This window comes from Capsicum annuum, chromosome 9 (assembly GCF_002878395.1).
Source record: "Capsicum annuum cultivar UCD-10X-F1 chromosome 9, UCD10Xv1.1, whole genome shotgun sequence".
NCBI lineage: Eukaryota > Viridiplantae > Streptophyta > Magnoliopsida > Solanales > Solanaceae > Capsicum > Capsicum annuum.
The window spans coordinates 218,689,073-218,707,076 of record NC_061119.1 but is presented as its reverse complement, the minus strand read 5'-3'; the positions used below and the strand labels follow the sequence as shown (position 1 = coordinate 218,707,076).

The window sequence follows — 18,004 nt, the reverse complement described above, 5'->3', positions numbered from 1 at the left end:
TACAAAATGATCATCTAGGCACCTCCAAAATTTATGTTCTATGTCAGTGTCGGGTGTCCACGAGACACGGTGAGGACAAGCTGAAGTGTTTAGTTGTTAGCTAAGATCAAGATGAGGTGTGTATTTATGTGTTATGCCAAACCAAATTAACTAATCTTCTGTGTTTATTCTGTGTCATGCAGTTACTAAGAATGACATTGAAGGATCAAAAACAGCATTTGTTGCATCAGCAAGTGCATTTGAGAAATGGTCAACATTAACAGGGTTGATTGAAGAGCTAAAAGGCCTTTGAAGCAAAAAAGAAAATTAGCACATTGTATGAGAATTTGGCTCATGCCAACATGTTTGTGCAACAAAAAAGTAATAAATTTTTTGCATTGTTTTTCCCTCTTATGTCAAATGAATCATTTGAGTTTATATACAAAATGTAATTTGAGTTCCAGTTGTAGCTGAATCACCGGAGGTGGAATCAGGATTTGAAGTTTATGAGTTTTGAACTTAACATCGAAGCCATAGCTCGTTTTAAGTTACTGGATTCACAATTTGATATTCAACATTATTTATTGAGTAAAGCATCTAGTACTCCCTGAACTATGACCAAATTTGCTATGACACACTCCAACTTCACAGGGGTCCTATTACCCTCCAAACTCAATTTTAGTGCATTTTTGTCACCCTTTTTAGCTGATGTGGCACCTTTTTAGCTGACATGGATCCGATTTTTATATAATAAAGGTATCATGTCAGCACAAAAGGGTGACAAAATACGCTAAAATTGAGTTCAGGGGAGTAATAGGACCCATGTGAAGTTGGAGTGTGTCGTAGCAACTTTGGTCATAGTTCGAGGGATAGTGGATACCCCCTGAATCCAATACGGGTCTAAGCAAAGACTACTCGGTTCATCTGAACCTGTAGCTAATACCCTAGGTCCGCCTCTCCTTAAAAAAAGGGTGACCCAAATGCACAAAGCATCTTGTGTTCACTCAAGGTCTGGGGAAGGGCAGCAACCCAAGGGATGTGATGTAAGACAGCCTACATTAGGGCTGCTTCCACGGCTCGAACCTATGGCCATCACTCACACAGAGACAACTTTACCGTAGCTCCAAAACTCCCCTTCACCCTAACTTTGTCTCCGAAGTGCACAATATGATATTTAAGCAACAACAACAGCATATCCAGCAACATCCCACGAGTGAGGTCAGGGGAGGGTAGAGTGTATGCATACCTTACCACCACCTCGGGGAGGTGGAGAGATTGTTTCCGAAAGACCCTTGGCTCAAGTGCAGCAATCCCAAGTACCATATGATATTTAAGCATTGCAGCATAATAAACTTGTCAATTTGTGTCACCCAGAAACTGGAGAAAACAAGGGGAAAATCAAGAAATGAGGAAACATAGGACACAAAAGGTAGACCAAAACATTAAACCTCAAATTGAGGTAAGAAAATTATACAACCTTGAATAAAAACCACCTGAGCAAATCATCAAACTAGTTTCAGACTGAGATAGTTGATCGATTGCTGGATTAACGAAAGGTAAGAACACGATCACACAACAACCACAACAAACTAAACTGCAGTAACTCGTAATTGCCAACTCCCTCATTAGTCAAAGAATAACACAGGCTTTTCATAAGCTTACTTACTGAGTTACAACAACAAGATTTGCAGATACAATTACAAATTGCCTCAGCACAACTAGTGTCTCTGCTGAAAGCCTAAATCTATGAGATACAGATAGTAACGGTACAAATATCTCTACAGGTGATAAATCATTACAGGGAAATGGGACCTATATTCTATGGTTTCTACAATTGACAGTACTAAAGTCATCCAAATGAAGCAAAGAAGAGCAAAAGGTTAGAATTAGAGATCCGTTGCTCTAAGGCCTGGCCTCATTAGCGTTGCTGCCACTGTCCGTTAGTTCTCCTTCCACATTAATTATGTCGATGTTCGTCAAATCATCTTGATCGCCAGTACTCTTTGTTGCAGCAGCAGCCTTCTGTTCTACTTCAGCTTGATCCTTCTTTTCCTCGGCTGCGCTAGGATCTAGTTTTTCTGCTTCGGTAGGTATGCTTTCAACTTCTTCAACCTGGACATCCTTTTCCTCCGCTGCTTTATCAGCAGCGGCCTCGTCAACGTCATTTGGATGTCCAATGTTATCAGCCAATTTCATGTCTTTCTCAAACTGAGCTTCTTCAGTACGTTTGTTTTCCGGTTCTTGAACCTGGAGAACGTCTTCCTCATTGATTTTAGTAGCTTCACCATCAACAGCTTTGTCAGCGGGGACTTCTTCAGCATGGTCGGGATGTACGACCTGAACTTCCTCAGTAGGTAAGCTTTCTACTTCTTCAACTCGTGCATCCTCTTCCTCAGGACCGTCAGCTGTCTTATCAACAGGAGCCTCTTCAACGTTGTCGGTATGTACAACATTATCAGCCATCTCCACATCTTTCTCAACCTGAGCAGCTTCAGATGGAGAATCCAGTACGTTGTCATCGGCATTTTGGCCATCAGCATCCAAGTTCTCCTTCACAAGGTCATTCTCAGAAGATTGCATTTCGTCTTTCTTCTGTACATCCTTCTCAGTTGTTTCGGCTTCCTCTTTCTTCTCCGCTTCGCTCTCTCCATCTACGTTCTCGTCTTCTTTTGGTTCAATATCTTTCTCAGCTTCTAACACTGCAGTATCAGTCTTTGAAGCTGAAGACGATGCTGAAGACTTCCTGCTTCTTTTCTTTGCAGGCTCACTTTTTGCTGGAGATTGCGTCGCCTTTTGCTTTTCGATCCTTGGGGATCTCCGGGGAGAATCTCCCGTTCCCCAATCAAACTCAGCTATTGACGGGCCACCAGGATGTGACCTCACGTACTGCTCCAACTGTCTTTTTGTGGTTATCTGCTCCCCCGTTGGAGCAGTAAATATGATGGCATTCTTCTTTGGAATGCCACCTCTTTTCGGCAGTAACTGCAAAGAAACAGAAAGAAAATCAAATTTAAAAAGAAACAACATAACAATCTGTGGAGGGTAGAATGTAGAGAGGTTGTTTCTGGTAGACACACGACTCAAGAAAAAAAAGGGCAGCCCGGTGCACTGAAGCTACCGCTATCGCGGTGTCCGGGGAAGGGCCACACCACAAGGGTGTATCGTACGCAGCCTTACCTTGCATTTCTGTCAGAGGCTGTTTCCAAGGCTTGAACCCGTGACCTCCTAGTCAAATGACAGCAACTTTACCAGAAAAAACAGTCCAAAGCAATCCAGAACCAGAAAAAGAAGTAACGGAAGTACAATAAACAACGAGATACTAACAAAAACAACAGATAGTAACTGAAAAGGACAGAACAGAAACTACAACAAAACACTGCGATAGTCGATGTACAAGGAATCAACAGATAGTAACAGAAAAATCTTCTCCAATCTCTATTTTGAGTTCCTCAAAATGTACTTGGTTCGGGTGGAAAAGAAATGACGAAGGCTCAAAAGAGTTGCAAGTAATCTAGGAGTCTTTCCGAAACACAAAACCGTTATTATATAAAGATGATGCACAACAAAGGCTAAAAAGAGTTGCATAACTACACCGTGAGCCAAACGACCCCTTGGCACATCAAACACCCGTAACATGCTAATAGCCCTGCTGCTTTATACTAAAAGTCACCGAATCAAGCAACTGCCTTCTCCTACAGGAAATTGTGTTTACTCAACCAACTATCCAAGCCATGCATATCAAAGCTAAGTTGCTCGGACTCTTCAAAAATGTCTACGGGTGCGCGTCGGATCCTCCCAAAATAGTGTATTTTTCAAGGATCCGACCCGGGTGCGGCAACATTTTTGGAGAGTCCGAACAACTTAGTATCAAAGCAATGTTGTTGCACAACATCTCTGAAAAACGTGTCCAGCTTATCAACAACATAGTCCGATCCAAACAAGATGAGCATATTTTTCAACAATTTTTTTCTGGAAAGAAAGTGTTTCTCAAAGACGCCAAACAAAATCTTAACAACAAAACTGTCGAAGCTACTGTGCTGAAATGATGGACAACGGAACTTACCCTGTCACATAAACATGTGCTATGATACTTCCTAGCTGAAAGAAGATCTGAAAAGAGGGCAGCCCGGTGCACTAAAGCTCCCGCTATGCGCAGGATTCGGGGAAGGGCCCCATCACAAGGGTGTATTGTACGCAGCCTTACCTTGCATTTCCGCCAGAAACTGTTTCCAAGACTTGAAATCGTGACCTCTTGGTCACATAGCAGCATCTTTACCAGTTACTCATATCTAGAAAACACTGAGACACGCTTCATTTCTACAGGATCTGAGGTTGAAAGGAATAAGAACACGAACACAAACTTCATTTCTTAGAAACAAGCAATTTAAGAAAGAAAAGGGAGAGTAGGAAAATGAAGCGGAAAAGAAAGAATAGTTGATGAAAATGAAGACAGCCCGAGGAAAGATTGAAGCTTGGTTCAATCTATGGTTGAAAAATGCCCAAAGCCCAAAGATTGTATGAAACCCCCGGTATATCTTGATTGAAGCGGAAAAGACAAGAATAGTTGACGAAAATGAAGAAGACAGCCCTAGGAAAGATTGAAGCTTGGTTCAATCTATGGTTGAAAAAAGCCCAAATCCCAAAGATTGTTGAAAACAAAATTAGACAAAGCCACCAGAAGAACATGTTCTGAAGCCCAAAAGGAAGAAAGCCTAGGAATCAACTATTAAAAGAAGAGTCGGCCGTCTGGTATTTAAGAGACGAAGCCATTGATTTGAATGCCCTCGAACTACACAAAAGCAGTTCTTATTGAATTCAAGCAAGGAACCATAAGTAACACAAAATTTGACACGTGTTATAGACGTGTGGGGTGTCCAACTGTCCAACTGAGCAGCCTGTTAAAGGTATTTTAGGAGAGAAAATGTAATTGTTTGGAACAAGTTCTCAGGGGTTAGAGAGAAAGAAAAGCTCCTACTCCATAAATGCTATGTTGACGTGAGTATTGAATACACAGCTTGGTAGATTTGGTTCATTAAATACACTTCCTAACTAAGTTGCTCGGAATCTCCAATAACGTTGCCGCACCCATGTCGGATCCTTCAAAAATACACTATTTTTGGAGGATCTGACACGCACCCGTAGACACTTTTGAAGAGTCCGAGCAACTTAGCTTCCTAACTCTCCTAAAATACCTTTAACAGGCTGCTCAGTTGGACGCCTCACACCACTATAACACGTGTCAAATTTTGTGTAACTAATGGTTCCTTGCTTGAATTCAACAGTATACAGAATTACAGAATTACACAATTTTGAAGAAAATCTGAAGAGCCTTTTAGGAACACAACCAAAGTTGCGCAGACTCTTCACTTTTGACGCGTACACCGGTGTCGGATTCTCCAAAAATACACTACTTTTGGAGATCCGATACGCACCCGTTGACATTTTTGAAGAGTCTGTGCAACACTGAACACAACAACGACAACAACAACGTACCCAGTATATTCCCACAGAGTGGGGAGGGTAAGTGTACGCAATCCGTACCACTACCTCAGAAGCGAGGTAGAGAGGTTGTTTTCGATAGACCTCTGGCTCAAGAGGTAATCCCTTCACTTCAATCTTATTTAATATACTCTATTGACGTAGTATATAGTATTCTTTTTGTGACCGTGGTATCCGGGGATACATGCCACCTCCCACCAGCAACAGGTACCAAGTAACTTTGTCCACCAAGGCTAGGACAGATGAGAAGAAATCACCTAGTGTTTTTTGTCTCTGATAGGATTTGAAAGTATAGTATATATATGAAGAAAGCTTAGCATTTAAACATCAATTCATGAAACCCTAGAAAACTAGTCTCGAAATTGGATGCGTGTTGGTAGACATGATGAATAGTAATGGGCTTTTCTTAAACAATGTCGGTTGGGTTTCTAATGGAGCGACTAGATTACATAACACGTTTATGGATGGATTGGGGACAAAACTCAAGGATATGACTTTTGAATTGGGAAATGAAGATTTTGGCTAAAACTTATGAAGTTGAATTTAAGTGTTATCACTTGGTTGACTTCGTTGGTATTATTGTGACGTGTTAATTATTTACGTAAACTCATATATGTAGATTGTGGATCGGTGGCATTATTGGATCCATTGGGTAATATTCGAAAAGCGATTCAATGTATGTTGAAACTTACTATGCTTCGGATTTTTTCCTCCAAACACATGATGAAATACGATTTTGAAATATGTTCTAAATGTGAATTGGCGTAGAACCAACCTAACAATATGGAACTTCGCCGGAGTGGCCCCCATGAGAGGTAATATCATACTAGTTTGTTAGCATGACTGAGGCGATTCATGCGGGACTACGATGAGATGACTTGCTCCGAAAAGCCAACCTAACAATTTGGAACTTCGCCAGAGTGGGCCACTATGAGAGGTAATATTATGCTAGTTTGTTAGCATAACTGAGGTGATTCGTGCGGGACTATGATGAGACGAGCTGAGCAAATAGGGTATATGATACTTGCCACTAGGTACATAGCCTAATTGACTGTTCAGTTGGGTCGTTGATATTATGGTACTCCCTAAAATGAATAACTTTTCTTGATTTTGTATAGCTTAGTGTTTAAAGAAATGATTGAGAAAATGTATTTATATATTCAAGGACTGGCCTATGCAACCCAAGCCAGTCCTTGAAAACGAGTATGAAATTCATAAAACCCTGGAAAACAAATCTTGAAATTGGATGTTTGTTAATAGAGATAATGAATAGCGATGGGCGTTGCTTAAACAATGTCGTTTGGATTTCTAATGGAGCGACTAGATTCTATAACACATTTAATGGATGGATTGGAGTTAAAAATCAAGGATTTGACATTCGAATTGGGAAATGAAGATTTTCGCTGAAACATATGAAGTTGAATTTAAGTGTTAGTCACTTGGTTGACATAGTTGGTATATCGTGACGTGTTTATGATTCACGAAAGCTCGGATATGTAGATTGTGAATTGTTGGCATCATTGTATCCAACGGGGTAAGATTTGAAAAGCAACTCTAGGTATGTTGAAACCCCCTATGCATCGGGAGTGTGTCCAACACATATTGAAATACGATTTTGAAATATGTTCTACATGTGAATCCTAACTCGGGGAGGGGGGGATCTCGATAATACACGCTAAGTGCTATTGATATCGTTGTTCTTGAATGAAATATCGGTTCAAAGAGCTAAATGAGGAAGAAGTGACATTTGTCCGACTTTTATTAAATGCAATTTCATGAATTGTAAAACCTTTCTTCACTTAACCTTTCATAAATGGTTAGATTGGCTATAAATGTTGAAATGTAAGATGTAAACTATTTTGGGAGTTACTTGAGTTCACTGAGATTGGCCTGAGGTATTTCCTAGTTAGGTCATGAACCTACATGTGTTGTGTAGGTGTAGAACCAACCTTATGGCTTGGAACTTCGACGGAGTACCCCCTTGAGGGGGTACTATTGTGCTACTTTGTTAGCATGACTGAGTCGATCCGCGTGGTGCGGCACTATGATGAGATGACCTGCGCAAGTAGGGTATATGATGCTTGCAGCTAGGCACAGAGCCTAATTAGCACATAGCCTAATTAAGTGTCTTCTCATTTGTGTCATTGATAGTGTGGTACTCCCTGAAATGATCACTTTTCTTGATTTCGTAAAGGTTGGTGTTTAATTTCTTCGACTCTCATATTATATTAATTATTATGCATGTATCATACTTTATTAACTCTTGTCTCACTTCCCGGGGAAATGGTTTATGATACATATTACGCATGAGGAGCTTAGGCTCGTTGGCCAAATTTCCATTTCTATTTTCAAGGACCGGGCATGCACAAGCCGAGCTCAATAGATAGGATCGCTCCACATCTCATGTCAATACTTGTGGTGAGGCTCCACACTTGTATTCGTGGAGGACTTCTATTATTACTTTTTTGGGTAAAAGGGGCGTGTCTCGGTTAATTATTCCATTCCGTCTCGTAGACGCCAAAGATATTTACGGTTGTTATTTTGGATTGTATTTCTATGGTTACTCATGCGACATGCATGAATGGAACTCTTTACCTTTTTTGAAAAAATAAAGATATCTCCTCCGTCTCTATCACTAGAGAGTGGAAGCACATATACATTAGCAAAATGTACAAAACATAAGAGAATATTCCTCCGTGTACCTACCTACTAAGAATAAAACACCCTACATTAATGGAACACCCTCCATTCTATAGGACTAGTCGGATTTCAAATCCCTCCATTCTATAGGACTAGTCGGATTTCAAATCAACTTACAAAAATAAGATGGCATTATGAGATACGAAAAGCCTCATTTAGCCGGGTAAAACGGTCGAGGGACATCAAAATTGTAAATTCTATACATGTTTCTTTCAAGAGAGAGAATTTCCATGTATTTTCCTTCTAAAAGAGGGAAGTTGAACTTTCTCCATTCGCAACTCACCTCTAACATCTTTAGGCAGCCCGTTGTAGTCCAAACACTGAACCTTTTCTCTACACCGGCGACCCCAATTAGCCAAAATATCGGCCACTTTGTTTCCTTCCCTATAACGGTGATGAATACTCCACTCATCGAATTTAGAAGTTTGCTTTTGTATTTCATCAATGATCTCCCATAAGTTTCAAGACGGTTCCTTCATAACTCAGTTAGTGCACGACTTAGAATCACATTCCATCACAACGTTTGATCCCTTTTGAAACCCACAAATCGATCCCACATCTAAGGGCCATTGCAAAGGCACTGATTATTTGACCATGCTCATCTAATAATCCCTCCAGCACCGTGAGGCCCTGGATTATCCTTAGAGCAGCCATCAGTGTTCAGTTTCTAGAAACTCTTTAAAGATTGTATTCGTGCTTTGGTTTCAAATTTTCAAATGATATTTTATTTTGATGACTTCCACATATATCCATTAAGCATAGAGATGGATTTTCTTGTATGGGTTGGTTCCCTTGGGTCAGGTAGAGCTTCGAGTGCCGGTCACGTGGATTTGGGGATGTTCCTCGGATCTTAAAAGTTAGATCATGAAGGATCCACACTCATATTGGACACCCGCACTCAAGTCCAAGCAACTTAGCTCTTCAAACGCAAAAAAAAACTCAGAACCAAAAAACTAAAAAGTAAACAATACCCACAAAACCGGTTTTTGAATAACAGCAAAAACCGAGCTAAGAACGAACTTCACTAGAAATAACAAAAAAGATGGAACTTTTCAAGATAGCATAGAGAGTTAACTTGGGCAAATCTAAAAGCCTGAGCAAAACCCTCTCTTAAACATCTTTTAGCAGTTTTTCGGTTCTCTTTGTTCATCAATAATGCCTTATCCAAGGAAAAACTCCATGTTTTAAACTACCCTTACTTATCCAAACCAAAAATTCAACATCTGAACCACATAACGACAAAACAACAACGACATCATACCCAGTATAATCCCACAAAGTGGGGTTTGCGGAGGGTAGGGCGTACACAAACCTCACCTCTACCTTAGACGTAGAAAGGTTATTTCCGATAGACCCTCGGCTCAAGGAAAAAAATAGTCCAAAGCAGTTCAGAAAAATTGCAAGTACCAAAGCTAAAGACTCGAACTTTACACGAAATCAACAAAAATTGCAACTTTTTAAAGAAACTAGAGACTCTTAAACGAACCTTACTCGTCAAAACTAAATATTGAATCGGAGAACCACAAAATAAACAAAATTAACAATACATATTAAAGAAAAACTGCAAACTCCAACGGTAAAGAAACCAAGTTTACACAAACCGAACAAATGTTGGAATTTTTCAAAACTTCAAGAACTGAACTTAAGCAAAAGTAAGACCTGAATTAAATCCTATGTCCTAAACGGCCGTTACTCATCAAAACCAAAAATTAAATCTGATAACCACAGAAATAAGCAAAATGAAACAAAACCAGCAAAACCCATTGTAGAAAAATTGCAAATACCAAAGCTAAAGAAACGAACTTTACATAAACCAACAAAAAGATTGTAAATACCAATGCTAACAAACTTTACATAAACCAACAAAAAAAATTGCAAATACCGAAGCTAAAGAATCAAACGTTACATAAAGTCACAAACCTAACAAAAAAAATTGCAAATACCAAAGCTAAAGAGACAAACTTTACATAAAGTCATAAACGTTACAAAAAAAATTGTAAATACCAAAGCTAAAGAAACAAACTTTACATAAAACCATCAAAAAAGTTAAGAACTTTACCGGAGAACCTCAAGAACTGTTCATAAGCTGAAACTTCAAAACCAACAATTCAACCCAAGAACCACAAAAATAAGAAAAAATAAAAAAAACCCGTTATAGAAAATTTGCAATTAACAAAGCTAAATAAACAAACTTTACATAAACAAGATGAAAAAAATGGAACTTTTAGCACTTCAAGAACTGAACCTACTCATCAAAACCAAAAATTCAGCAAAATTAAACAAACCCCATTGTAGATAAATTGCAAATAATAAAGCTAAAGATACAAACTTTACATAAACCAACAAAAAGATGTACCTTTTTTGAAGAACCGAAAGTACCATATATTATCTGAAAGTTAAAAACCAAAATTTCAACCCAAGAATCACAAATTTAAACAAAACCAAAAAAACTCATTGTAGATAAATTGCAAAAAATAAAGTTAAAGTAACAAACTTACATAAACACAACATAAAACTGTAACTTTTCTGAAGAACTTCAAGAACTGAACATAAGCTACAGTAAATTAAACTATATCTCCTAAATAACCGTTACACATCAAAACCACAAAATTAAGCAAAATTAAACAAAACCCATTGTGGAAAAATTGCAAATAACAAAGCTAAACAAACAAACTTTACATAAACCCAACAAATATTGGAACTTCAAGACCTGAGCCATTACTCATCAAATCCAAAAGTTCACCCTAAAAACCACAAAATTAAGCAAAATTAAACAAAATCCATTGTAGAAATATTGCAACTAGCAAAAGCTAAACAAACAAACTTCACATAAACCCAACAAAAAAAATTGTAACTTTTCCAGAAATAAACATAAGAAAAGGCAAAAATTCAATCCAAGAACCACAAAATAGCAAACAACAAAGCTAAACAAACAAAATTTACATAAACTCAACAAAAAAATTGTAACTTTTAGAACTTCAAGAACTGAACAGATGCTCCAGTAAATTAAACCCTTACTCAACAATCCACAAAAATAAGCAAAATTACACAAAAATTGCCAACAACAAAGCGAAACAAACAAAATTTACATAAACTCCACAAAAAAAAAATGAGAACTTTTCAAGAACTTCAAGAACTGAACAGAAGCTCCAGTAAATTAAACCCTTACTCAACTAACCACATATATAAGCAAATTACACAAAACCAACAAACCCCATTACACAAAAACTGCAAATAACAAAGCTAAACAAACAAAATTTACATAAACTCAACAAAAAAAAAAAAGTTTGAATTCTTAGAATTTCAAGAATTGAACAAGCTGAAGAAAAAATTTGTAACTTTAAGAACTTCAAGAACTGAATAGAAGCTACAGTATAATAAACCCTTACCAAACAAACAACAAATACAAGCAAAATTAAACAAAACCAACAAACCCCATTACACAAAAATTGCAAATAACAAAGCTAAACAAACAAAAATAACATAAACTCAACAAAAAATTGTAACTTTTATAACTTCAAGAACTGAATATAAGCTATGTTGGAGTCCCACATCGGTGGGTTAAAGGCCTTGGTCTCTTTATATGGTCTTGGGCAATCCTCCCCTCATGAGCTAGCTTTTGAGGTTGAGTTATGCCCAAGGTCCATTTCTTTATCATGGTATCAAAGTCAGGCCCACCCAGTTCATTGTTTCCGATATTGGCCCCCCGTCTTATATTGTCCACGCTCCAGATGTCCAACTCTGAGCGTGCGGGGGTGTTGGAGTCCCACATCGGTGGGTTAAAGGGTCCTTGGTCTCCTTATATGATCTTGGGCAATCCTCCCCTCATGATCTAGCTTTTGAGGTTGAGTTAGAATTATATATATAAGCAGAATTAAGCAAAACCAACAAACCCCATTATACAAAAACTACAAATAACAAAGCTAAACAAACAAACTTTACATAAACTCAACCAAAAAAATTAAAACTTTTCAAGAACTGAACATCAGAAAAAGCAAAAATTCAACTTGAGAATCACAAAAACAAGCAAAATTAAACAAAACCAACTAAACAAACAAACTTTACATAAACTCCAAAAGAAAAAAAAAAAAAAGAGAGCTTTTCAAAAACTTCAAGAACTGGACAGAAGCTACAGTAAATTAAACCCTTACTCAACAAACCACAAATATAAGCAAAATTAAACAAACCCCATTGTACAAAAATTACAAATAGCAAAGCTAAACAAACAAAATTTACATAAACTCAACAAAAAAAATTGCAACTTTTATAACTTCAAGAACTGAACTTATATGCTCATCAAAACCAAAAAATTCAACATGAGGATCAAAAAATAAGAAAAATTAAACAAAACCAACAAATCCCATTACACAAAAATTACAAATAACAAAGATAAACAAACAAAATTTACATAAACTCAACAAATTTATTTTTTTTGAAATTTTAGAATTTCAAGAATTGAACAAGTTGAAGAGAAAGACATATACCTTCTTGTTCCAACCAGGTGGAGCTGGTAGTTCCATTGAAATAACTTCATTTTCCTCAACTGACTTTGCCATTTCACCAAAAAAGAATAAACAAAAAATATAATATGAGCAAATCAAGTAACTGTAAAATGAGTGTAAAATTGGAACAAAAAATGCTTTTTATACTCCACTTTCTTTTGGCTATTTCTGTTTTTTTAAAAAAAAAAATTATATGTAATTTTAGCATTTAATTAAAATCTTCATTTATTTAGTTGATAATTTAAGTTGTCAATCAAATATTTTATATTTTAATTTTTTTTAATTGTTAATTATTGTGGTTAATATATTTTTTTACTTATTTTTTTGAAATATATAACAAATTAATTATATTTTTTAGATATTTTAAGTTGTTAACTATAACAATTTATAGTATTTTTTATGTAATTTATAAATAATTTTTTTTTTGAATATATAACAGATTAATTATTTTTTAGATATTTTAAGTTGTTAACTATTGTAATTTAATAATTTTTTGACATTGTAATTTACTATTTTAAATTGTTAACTAATTTATAATACTCTCCCTGTTTAATTTTTTGTGGCATTGACAGTCAATTATATTTTAAAAATAATTTAAATTTTAAACTATTATGATTTGTAATAATTTTTCCTTTATTCCAATTAAAGCGACACTGATATAATTTTGATGTTAATCAAATACCACGATTGAAGCAGCAAAGTAGGCATGTTTTAAATGACTCATAATAACTAATTAGAAGTGATGTTATAAAAATACTTATGAAAAAAGTATAAGTAGACATCATATAAGATGTCAAATTAATTCAAAATATTATTGAGGTAATTTATTACTTTATATTTATTTTATCTTTTTTATTAAATATTATTATTTTTTTTTAATATTTAGATGACCTCTAATAATTAATTAGGGGTGATATAGTAAAATTACGATTGAAGAAGACTTATCATAAATGTCTATTTTACTGACATGGCGACAAAGTGGAGTTTGCTTGAGCAGCTCCACTCCCACTTATTTTATATACTCTCTCTATTCACCAATAATTGTCCACTATTAAAAAAAGACAAACAATATAAATTTCGTTAGTTTAGAGCTTAATTAAGAAAAATCTCGACATTTTATATAATTATTGAAAATCTCAATTTTAAATTTGTCGAGATACATAATTAGCTCCCAATGTCAAACAAAGATACATAATTAGTTGAGAGTTTTATAGTAACTTTGTAAGCGTGAGAATTTGTATAAATATGATTAGATAATTTTATTATAATACCATTTGAATATAATAAATTTAATATTTTAAAATATAAATTAGGTCATGAATCGTATTTAATGCTAAGAAAAAAATGAATAATTTATCCGTTGATTTTTCAAACCAAACAAGGATTGATGGACATTCTATTTTTAAGTATGTGGACAAATAAAATAGATAGAGTAATTTTTTACGTACCGTAAATACATGTCTCAAATTACTCATTAGATTCTAAATTAAGATAAAATTAATTACTCTTCGTTTAAATTTATTTGACTTATTTTTTAAATTAATTTTCTTTTTTAATTCATTTTAAAAAATGACTCTTTCTCTTTTAGCAATTCTTTAATTTCAATTTTTTATGTAATATATTTAAAATAATAATATTACAAGATATTTTAATATATTTTATATATTTTTAATTTAAAATTATAAGATTAATCAAATAGAAATAGAGAAAGTACATTTTTTCTACTTTATTTTTATAATAATATTTTTTGAAAGTGAATAGTATAATAGTTATTCTTTTCTTGGGTAAGCAAAATCTTGTTAGGAAGTACAAAGAATTTACTGCAAATTTAACTAAAAAGGGTAAAAGGACTCATTTGCTAAAATTATTTTTAATGCTTTACTGTTGAATGTTATTTTATTTATTATTTAATTGATTCGTGGGGTAGGATTATTTGTTTGCATCCAGTGCTGACACGTGTCACTTTCTTGTTTTTATTTTTTTGATCATTTTATTTTGTCTTTATTTCTCTTTGCCAAATTTGACTATGATGTGGAAGTGGTTTTACTTCACCTTTAATAAAGATATGATGAATTTAAGGAAAAGAAGAAGAAGAAAAAATGAGTATAACTTAAATGAGTATAACTTCTATTATGTTTTTTAACTAAAAATAGAAAATATTTATAGGGATGTGAAGTGAATTAAGACAAAGAAGAAGAAAAATATAATATTTTTATTATGTTTTTTTAAAACTAAAAATAGTATATAGAAAAGAGATATGGTTTTAGTAATGTTATGAGTCATAAATCCATCGGGTCGTCCCAGGCAGGCTAAGAAGAGGCCTAGTGTGGGCCTTGGGATGGACGAGGGTCATTTGGGTGATCAAACGAACGAAACGGCGTGAACGGACCTTTTTGGGCAAAATCGGTGTTCTATAGTCCACGATTCTGGGGTGGGCCGGAGCCCGGGGTCCGAGCGTGTTTGGGACAAAAATCGATTGAAGCGCCCCAGGCAAGCTGAGGAGCGACCTAGTGTGGGCCTTCAGGATCCGCGGGGCCATTTAGGTGGTCAAACAAGCGAAACGGCGCGAACGGATCGTTTTCGGACCAAATCGGTGTTTTGGGTATAATAATATTTTGTTAAGCTTGTAGTTTTGAATTGGCATAGAGCATAAATATGTCATTTAACTTGGTCTCGGTTGACGTCTATGATCGTCAATTTTGGATATGCATGAGCAGACACTAAAACTTGTATAAAGTTGAGCAAGTAGACACACGCATCCTATGTGACATAATACACGTAAGACGCATATTGCCACCTACTACTAAAATCCTGATTTTTGCAATAGTTGTGTTTTTCTATGTAAGAAGAAGACTTAGAAAGAACAAAGAAGTTTGGATCTGAAAAGGTATGTTTAGACAGTTCTTTCGCTGAGCACAACAGAAATAAGAGGAATTTGTATAATTTCAAATCCCTATTCTTATCCAAGAGAAGGAACGAGAAAAATCGGAATATTCCTACTTAAACAAAAAGTCCTATAGTTTACAACTTTTCTTTATATAGTAATTCGACCTATTCCTCCGCATTCATTCCATCATCAGTTTACTAAAAAGATCATGTAGGATGGCACATAGGACGTGTGTGTTTACTTTTTCAATTTTATACTAGTTTAAACGTCTAATTGTGCATAGCAAAAGTTGAAAGACGTAAATATAAATTGAAGCCAAATTAAAGAACACGTTTATCTATTTTCCTTTCCAAAGTGTCATCCAAATATTTGTTGTCAAAATGTTCTTTGATAACAAATTAAATAGTCCATATTTATAGTTTATTTTGACATTTTAAAGTAATCTTTGAAACTGTCTATTAGGAACCTTATTTAATAAATATACATTTGTCTTAAGAACATGAATAATGAACTACTCATCATACTATTAATCAAATTTATTAGTGTTCAATTATGTATCTCTAGACCCAAAAATCAGGAAAAATATATCGAAAGCTAATTATGTATCTTCACAAAGAAAAAAATATATCTTCGTTGAATGTATTACGTATATCAACAAACTCAAAATCAGAAAGAAAGCACTGGGAGCTAGTTATGTAATTTTACAAAGGAAAAAATGTATCTTCCTTGGATGTATCGAGAGTTAATTATGCATCTCGACAAACTCAAAATCGAGACTTTCAGTAATTAAGCTCCAAACTGTCGGAATTTATATTGTTTATCCAATTTTTATCTCTGAAGATCAATTGGGCCAATTGTATAATGGGCCTTAGTTAATAGAGTTTGGGCCTTTAAAATAATAAGTTGCTTGCAACTAACTTTATTTTGTGATTCTAGATGAGAAAGCCCATGGATTTTATATCCAAAAAAAAAAAGGAAGGAAAAATTACATAAATTAGTAACCTTAAGACACTAATTACAATTTATAGCAATAGTTTTTCAAAATTACAACTAATAACAAAATTAGCAATATTTTATCTTCTCTTGAGAAAAGCGCGTGACTTTAACTCACCTTTTTACCTTCTCCTTTTTTCACGCCATTTACCAATTTCAGTTCCCTCAAACTCTTTTTTTTTTTATTTCAAATTTCATTTTTTTCTCTCTGAATCTTGATAAACTTTGCATCCAACTATTAAGGTAATTTTTTTTCAATTAATGCATGTTTTATTTTCCATATAAACTCATTTATATATTTTATTGTCGATTCTTTTTTCAAATTTTTCATTCTTCTTCTTCTTGGTTTTTTAGGGTTTGATTTTCTTTTTTTGAGTTTGTGTTGAATTCTTTGTTTTTTCGATATAATGGCACAACATGCAAATCGTAGTAGTTCAGTTAGGGGTAATAAACCGATGAATTTAGTTTCTGATGAACTTCCATCGTTTAATCTTGGGTTAACTCAAGATGAATATTTTAACTTGGGTTCTACTAATATTCAGCCTAAGGAAGGTGTTAGCAGTGAAGAAGCGAGGTTGAAGCACCGTAACAATTCGAAAAATATTGCGAAAAAATGAAACGAAAAGGTTTGAGAAAACCTTCATCCCCAAAACCCCAAAAAATTTAAAAATCGTTGAAAAAGAGAAAGCCGGATGAAAAAGGTGAATCTAGTAAAATTTCAAGTCCTATTTCATCTGATTTTGAATCCGAAGAAGAGAAAGTGGAGGAGGTATGATTCTATTTGTAAAATTTTATATTTTCTTGAAAACATGTTCATAGATGTATTTTATATATACAATTTATTAAGTGTGTATTTATTTTTCTGTTTCTTTAAGATTTGAAATTGTAGTATATATTGTGTTGTTAAGATATGTGTAGCCCCTACTTGTCTTTATTTTATATTTGTTATATGTAAAATTTATATTTTGTGCAAAGGTTGATTATCGATAGAAATTGTATAATGTATGTATTTTGTATATATTGGATATGTATTTATATTTAAGATATGTGTAAGATATTTGTATTTGTCAATGAGAAGGTTTGTATTTGATGTTCAGATGTAATATATTTTGGTTACTAAAAATACTTGTTGTATTCATAAAATACATATGTATATATTTTATTGTTATTAATTGTATTCTGTAAATACATAAGTGTCACTCTTTTGACATGTAAGGTGTACACATGCTACAGTTTAGATATTTTTTTGTTTTGTTTACTGTTAAGATTTGTGTTTAATGTTAAGTTGTATTTGTTATTCATTTGATTTAGACAAAGACATGTACTTATTTCTTCTTGATAAGCATGATTTTTGTCATAGTTATGTGTAAATAAAAATTAATACAATTAATAGTAATGGTTTCTCAAAATTACAACTAATAACATAACTAATAATATTTTACCT

The 18,004-nt window shown here is 34.5% G+C and overlaps 2 protein-coding genes across 4 annotated transcripts in view; one reads left to right on the top strand and one right to left on the bottom strand.

The window, feature by feature from the left end:
* LOC107840784 (thylakoid lumenal 16.5 kDa protein, chloroplastic) overlaps window positions 1-509 on the top strand; it is a gene marked incomplete at its 5' end in the record, with an annotated part of 2,308 nt that extends 1,799 nt beyond the window's left edge. Inside the window, one exon of the mRNA XM_047396674.1 lies at window positions 183-509. Within this exon, the coding sequence (XP_047252630.1) occupies window positions 183-292 (110 nt within the window). The remainder of the gene's footprint in view (window positions 1-182) is intronic.
* Window positions 510-1,604: 1,095 nt separating this feature from the next.
* Window positions 1,605-12,795, bottom strand: LOC107840783 (methyl-CpG-binding domain-containing protein 11). Of its 3 annotated transcripts, XM_016684691.2 has the most exons (3): window positions 12,663-12,793; window positions 10,535-10,567; window positions 1,605-2,961 (listed from the first exon to the last, which is right to left on the bottom strand). In XM_016684691.2, the coding sequence occupies exons 1-3, from the start codon at window positions 12,732-12,734 to the stop codon at window positions 1,882-1,884; spliced, it is 1,185 nt and encodes a 394-aa protein (XP_016540177.2). In that variant the 5' UTR covers window positions 12,735-12,793; the 3' UTR covers window positions 1,605-1,881. The 3 variants fall into 3 exon arrangements, with proteins under 3 accessions (XP_016540177.2, XP_016540178.2, XP_016540175.2); XM_016684692.2 differs by lacking the exon at window positions 10,535-10,567 and having other exon boundaries at window positions 12,663-12,795; XM_016684689.2 differs by lacking the exons at window positions 10,535-10,567; window positions 12,663-12,793 and adding an exon at window positions 4,043-5,422.
* Between the last annotated feature and the right edge of the window lie 5,209 nt (window positions 12,796-18,004).